The sequence below is a fragment of the Cynoglossus semilaevis genome, chromosome 2 (assembly GCF_000523025.1).
Source record: "Cynoglossus semilaevis isolate Cse_v1.0 chromosome 2, Cse_v1.0, whole genome shotgun sequence".
Lineage (NCBI taxonomy): Eukaryota > Metazoa > Chordata > Actinopteri > Pleuronectiformes > Cynoglossidae > Cynoglossus > Cynoglossus semilaevis.
The window spans coordinates 18,644,140-18,650,768 of NC_024308.1; the positions used below are offsets into that span (position 1 = coordinate 18,644,140).

Here is a 6,629-nt window from a genome sequence, read left to right on the forward strand (position 1 = left end):
GTTTCTTCTTGCATGTCTGCTCTGTTGCGCTCACACACGTTAGCACACTCCCTCTGTGATAGGATTCCAAGCTTGGAGCTGAAACCTCTCTTTCCACTGTCACACATGTGATACTGGAAATCAACCGAAATGGCCTAATTCTTCAAGTGAGAGAAAAGCAGACTCTTCGGCTTCTTCTTAGGCAGTTTTTTTTTTTTTTTTTTTTTCGGGGGACTCAGAGGTGGACTCTTCTTCTCTTTCCCCTGTTTCCACCAGCTTTCACTCTGTCTCTGCACAGGGCTTCCTGCTCTGATCCTCCAGACGGACACAATCTGCACAGCACCTTGATCACCTCTGCCCGTTTTCTTCACCTGTAGATGGCAGTGTTAACACGTAAAAGCTAATCGACGCACGCAAAAAACGCACCAGGCAGAGTGCAAGGTTTTTTGCAGAATATGTCGGCCTTTGGTGCGCGTTCATCTCTGAGTTGATCTGGTACACATGCATGCAGGGACGCATGCATGTTCTCTGGGGTTCATTTTGAGTGGAACTGTTTTCGTAATCGTTTTATTTGATGTCTTGCAGCTCGGCGGAGTCAGAGGAGCTGGCGGTTCATCTGTATCCAGGAGCTGTCACCATGCAGGGGGTGTTGCGAAGGAAGACTGTAATGAAGGAGGGCAAGAAACCGACAGTGAGAACCCAAACACGCAGTCTCCATGTCTGTGTGTCCATGTGCTATTCCTACACCTCTACATACAGCAGATGGTCACAGAAACAGGACCCCAGAGAGTCGTCAAAGCTGCTGAACATCTCCGTTTCTCCCTGTGTCCTGTCTGTATTTCCGTACTCGTTGTAATTCTCCCTCCGTCTACCTGTGCTCACATTTGTTTCCATAGTTATCCTTTCCCTTTCTCTGCTCAAGTCATTTCATATATTTATGATTACCCTCCTCTGTCATGGAAACAAATCCCATTTTTGCAGCTAAAATAACCGTTGCTGTCATGTTTTTTCCCCCTTCGCCATGGATATGTATTTATTTTTGCCTCCAGGAGAAAAAAAATGTAAAAGTAAGATCAAATTGGTCTAGCCCATCACTGATCTCCCATCTCTACCCACAATCCCCTCCAGGTGGCCTCTTGGACCAAATACTGGGTTGCCCTTTGTGGAACTCAGCTGTACTACTACGCTGCCAAGTCCCTGAAGGCCACTGAGAGGAAACATGTAAGTCTCCGACGACCGTCCTGCTCTTCAAACGTTGCTGACGAAATGAACCGAGGGACAAATGTTAGGAGGCGTTTCAGCGTCTTTGTGGCGTGAAGTTACATATGATCTAAATGAGTTAAAAAAATAATGACACGTGACAAAAAAGTCTTATATATGAAATAGAAATGAAATGAATGGAGTTTACGGTAAATTGAATTTAATGTCTCGTCCTGTGTTGAAGTCCAGACTTGGTTTAGACTGAGGAGGACGAACAGATGGAAGCAGTCTGCATAATGAGAGCAGTGACATCACTGAGGTCCTGCGTGTCCCTCACGGGCTAATTAGAACCTTGTCTCGTGGACATGGAAGCTCAAAGACATTCTACACCCATTGGGACGCACGCATTTACTGTTTTTATGTTTAGACCCGACTAATTATTGCTTTTCTTTGCTTTTTTTTTCCCCCCCATCTCAGTTCAAGTCGACGTCTAGCAAGAGTGTGTGTGTGGTGGGCCTGATGGCCATGATGGCGGACGATCTGGAGCATCCCGACGTCTTCTTGCTGACAGATTCCGAGCACGGTGAGATCAACACACATTAAACTATTTCATTCATAGTAGTTCTGCCGTAACAGTGAATTATATTGAATATATTTTGGAGGTTTTTTTTTTTATATTAATTTACTGCAAGTTACGCAGAGCCACGGTCCATTTAACTTTGTCCTGAACTTCTCCGTGACTGTTTTTGTTTTGCCCGGTGAGCCAAAGTCAAGTCAGACTTGAGCAATTTTTCCCTTTTCCACAGTGTTGAGAAAAAAAAGAAAAAAAAAGCACAAGTAGAAGAGTGGAGAGAGCTGGAAACTAACACTATTTGTCTCTGCTGCTGCCTAGGTAACACCTACAAGTACCAAGCAGGGAACAGAATAAACGCTTTGCTCTGGTTCAAACATCTGAGTGCTGCCTGTCAGAGCAATAGACAACAGGTAGAGGGCCGCAAAAGACACACACACACACACACACTCTCAGACACACACTGCCGGATGGCACTTTTCCATCAATCTCCTTCTGTCTTCCAGGTGCCAGCCAATCTGATGTCATTTGAGTGAGTGATGCTGGGAAGTGTGAACGAACAAAAGACGACAAGGATGAGGACACAGACGACGACGATGAGGAGGACGAGGAGCAGCGCTGACTCAGTAGTGGGAGTAGAGGTTTCACTGCCATGAGCCCTGCCTGATGATTCTCCAATTCTAGCCCCGGCCTCACTACAGCCTTTTGCAGCCTCACCTGCCACCACTGCCTTAACTAGAATAACCCCAACGTGTGAGCGTTTCTGCACGCTCGTACATGTGAAAAATGAATCTGCGTGTATGTGTGCGTGCGTACGTGCGTGTAAAGAAGTTTCGTTGGATGTACAAACTACTGAACGAGGACCCGGACCACTGCTCTCGTCCCCGATTCGGTCTCGGTATCCTTATTTTTACTGAGATTGTTCAGCACTTGAGTGGATGTGTTTTCACCTTCTCCTCTTCCCGCCCCCCTCCTCTCACAGACGGACCGTCCTCAGACTTGGAAGAAAAAAAACAAACAAATTCTCTCTTCGGTTGGGTTTAGAGGTTATGAATTTTAACCGTTTCCTTCCCGTGCGTGGACGCAAGACTGTCCTTTTAGTCAAATGGACACAAAAACTGCAGATAAAAAAATAATTAAAAAAACCCTCCTTTTTATTATTACGTTTGACACTTTTAACTGTCTGTGACTGTTTTCCTTCCCGATTAGTGGAAGTCACGCATTTTTCCACACAAATGCATGCCCACACTGGCTGATTTGATTGCATGGTTATAAATGAAAGGGCTATGATTTGTGATCCACTTCATCATCATCAAAAAAAAAAAAAGCTCATATTTTCCTATCAATTCTACCTTTATTTCAGAAGGATCTTTTTTTTTTTTTGTCATGTACTCATCGTTCTGCTGGCGAGCGTGTATCTATATATCTGAACCGGGTGACCTTTTTCTCTTCTGCTTAGATTCCGAACCTCTTCGGTAATTTTGCTTCGGTACGATCATCCCAGAGTCTAAGCTCATGTGTTTTGTTCAAGCGTCAGGGTCGACGAGCGATTTTCTTTTTTTTTTTTTTCAAAAGCCGCCTGTCTTTTCTTTCCAGCATCTTTGCATTGCCGCCATCCGCCCCGAACAGCGATGCCTTGTTCCACAGATTCACACAAACAAAACACTACAGACTTGAAACTGTGAATGAGTGTGAGAGAAAAACAGCCTGAGCATTCTTTTCATCTCATCCTCTTCTTCTTCTTCTTTATTATTGGTAGATTCTTTGGTCCGGAGCAGACATGGGAAGCTACCTGGAGCCATACAAGTCTATTTTAAATCATGTATGTTGTTATCGTTCTGTTTTGTTTCTTTGGGAGTGATGGTGCAGTTCACAGTATTACCATGTAGTAGACGACTGTTCGTTGATTTAGGTTTTTTTTTTTTTGTCTGTTACATTTGAATGTTACATGGTTTTTGTTCTGTTTTTCTTCTCCCTTCTGTGAAGTTATTTTGATTATTTTACACACACACGTGAATTTTATTTTTTCCAATTTCTGGCCCCCTATTTGGTCAAACCAGAACCTAGTTCAGTCAGTGCCCCCCCCCCCTGACCGTGTTGCGTCTGCAGTTGCACATTGATTCTAATTAGTGCCAAGCAAAAGCTGAGTGTTGTACGATTTTGTTTTTTAGAGTAAAGAAGGCAGAGTGGCAGTGACGCAGACGTAGATGCTCTGAGTGAAAAAAGAACCTGGGAGAACCCTAATAATCTACTGTGTATCACAGATGTTGTTTATTTGTTTGTGTGTGTGTGTATGTGCGCAAAACACAACAAGTTAATTTGGTTATGACAATAGTGAGGTGCATGCCACTCGAAATGAAACCTTTGATCGTATTTCTTATCTGTTTACATCGTCCGTTTACACAGTCTGTCGCCCAACGTCACGGTCACCGAGTTGCACCATGTACTGTAATATAGAAAAAGAAAGACCAGTAGAGACGTCGTAGATCTTTAGAGTTCATGAAGCCTGGTGTTGGTCTGGCAGCAGTGATCCGTGTTGTACTTTTAGGATTCATTTTAAGTGTCTACAACAATCATTAAAACTCTAAAAAAAAATAGGGTGGAAACGAGATGAGGGAGGAAGGAAATGTTGGAAAATGAGGTGGTGAATGAGAACGCCAAAGACAGCTTTGTGGGGTTTATGGAATCCTGTACATACATTTTTATTGAAAAGAGATTGTAGTTCAAGCCCAATAGACGAATCTTGTCAGACTGCTGTCACTGCTGAGCAGTGGGAGGTGACCTGCTACCTAATTACCTGCATGACTGAACCTGCCGGCTCATGCTGCGGAGAGAGAGACCACGCGGGTGTGTTGGATGGGAAAATTGTGAAGTTAGGGGTCGTACAGGCAGGGAGATTAAAAAATAAATAAAACTGACGCAAAGACACAATCCCAGAACCAAAGCACAATAGAAGCTGAAGACGACAGAGGAAAAAGTGAATGAAATGTTCAGACCTGGTCATGACATCCATCCGAGGTCACGTGATTACATGCTTACAGTATTGACATCGACTCAGCTGACGTCATTGACCTGCTGCGATTTAGTGAGAAAACACCCATCCATCAGAATCTCTAATATATTAACAAGTCACTTTATAAATGTCAACATTCTGTCCTATATTTTCTGGCCCTTGCACTTCAAATCAGCAAATCCACAAACACACCGATCCAAACAATCCTAGTACTCGATGTTGTTTTACAATATTGAGTTTAAGTGTAGTAGATGATGCATTCATGACATCATTATTTTTATTTTTTTGCCAGCTGTTCCAGTCTTAATCGACACTGTCATCATGTAATCCTTCCTTCAGGGTGAATTCAAGTAATCTAACCTAATCTGACAAGGCTTTCGGTGAAGTATTCAACCTCTGTGATTGGCTCAGGTTAGGTTCTGACCCACATACCATGCTGTGATTCAGGGAAGTAAGAAATCGGTCAGATGTTGATCAAGAACAGAATGACAACGCAGCCGCAGCAGAGTGTAGACGTTATACACCTCATTGTCTGCTCCGCCTGTAACCTGGGTACGATGGAAGAAATGTCAAGAGATGTGATCTGATGTGAGTTCCTCAGTTACAGGTCCTGTGTAAGGAAAAAAAATTATTAATGAATTTTGGTCCACAATCTCGCCCACATGAAACGTCTCAGCGCTCTCTGAGATTCATTCTAACTTATGTTTACATTCATTTTTTATTTATATACATATAATATCTGAACATTGCATGGTCAAACTTTTGTAAGAATATTTTATTAACCCTTTTCTTTTCACGTCTCTCTCTAGTCGTGAATTTGAATGCTTACAAAAACACAGACTTTTTTTTGTTTTGGGTGAAAACTCCTGTGAGGTAAACGTTTTGTCATTATGAAGAAACTTGTCATTCTACACTTTGCTGTTTTTTTTTCCCACATACTGTACACAACTTAATTAGCTGTATTCACTAAGCCCTAACACTTTGCTGATTGATTCTTTTTTTTTTCTTTTTTTTTTAACGGTCATGGAAAGTGTCAAAGCTGAGATAAAGGGTTTGACCGGAGCACGTGTGTGATTGTTACAATGTGACATGCTTATTCTGTGGTGATAAAAAAACGAAACCAATGTGAACCTGTGCACTGGCCAGGCGTCATTCACTGTTTACCGAGGACATTTACGGAATCACATCCTTCAGCCTTTGGATGGAGGAGGCTGATGTGTGCGCCCCCCCACCCCCTTACATGGCTTCATGTGTTTGTTTTTGTCTGCCTGTGTCATGATATTGGCGAGCATTGTGATCTCATTGACGAGTGATGTGCTGCCTGGTGTGAAGACTGAGTTCCAATAAACACTCTGCCCCTTTTTTTACTCCACAAACCAGTTTCATGATTCCTGAAGTGAAGGTTGTCGTGTGTGTGTTACATGAGTCAGTTTTATGATTGCAGATACACATACTAGTCATGTGTAAAATGTAGATAATTATTTAATAATTACCGTAACTGTTAGATTATGACGTTAGTTAAACACATTTTTTTTTGTCACATTTCAGGTGCTGTCCACATTATTTTAATGTATTTCCACAGATCAATGGATCTCAGTGTGGTGGATGGTGACAGACCTTGTGTGACAGAGTTTATGAGATGCTTTTGTAACATCTTTTCAATTGACCAACTACAGTAGTGTGAGTTTAGGTACCTGGTGTTAGCAGCCAGTACACTATTTAATGTTTGACACCTTTATTGAAATAATTTCTAATGTTTTTTTATACAGCCTTCATAAAAAATTATGAAGCTATTCCATAAGTGGACACTTTTTAGCTGTTGAGAAAGAAAGTGTTATTGGTTTATATTCCTCTGGTTAACATTTC

General features: G+C 42.2%; 2 protein-coding genes across 4 annotated transcripts in view; both read left to right on the forward strand.

The window, feature by feature from the left end:
• ralgps2 (Ral GEF with PH domain and SH3 binding motif 2) overlaps positions 1 to 6,139 on the forward strand; it is a 49,668-nt gene extending 43,529 nt beyond the window's left edge. For 2 of the 3 annotated variants that reach the window (XM_008307230.2, XM_008307231.3), the window contains 5 exons: positions 565 to 670; positions 1,108 to 1,200; positions 1,657 to 1,762; positions 2,072 to 2,163; positions 2,257 to 6,139. In XM_008307230.2, the coding sequence (XP_008305452.1) occupies positions 565 to 670; positions 1,108 to 1,200; positions 1,657 to 1,762; positions 2,072 to 2,163; positions 2,257 to 2,286 (427 nt within the window). In that variant the 3' untranslated portion in view covers positions 2,287 to 6,139. The other variant, XM_025066354.1, reaches the window with a different exon arrangement.
• LOC103399996 (methyl-CpG-binding domain protein 3-like) overlaps positions 1 to 6,629 on the forward strand; it is an 844,757-nt gene that overhangs the window by 731,954 nt on the left and 106,174 nt on the right. The window lies entirely within an intron of this gene.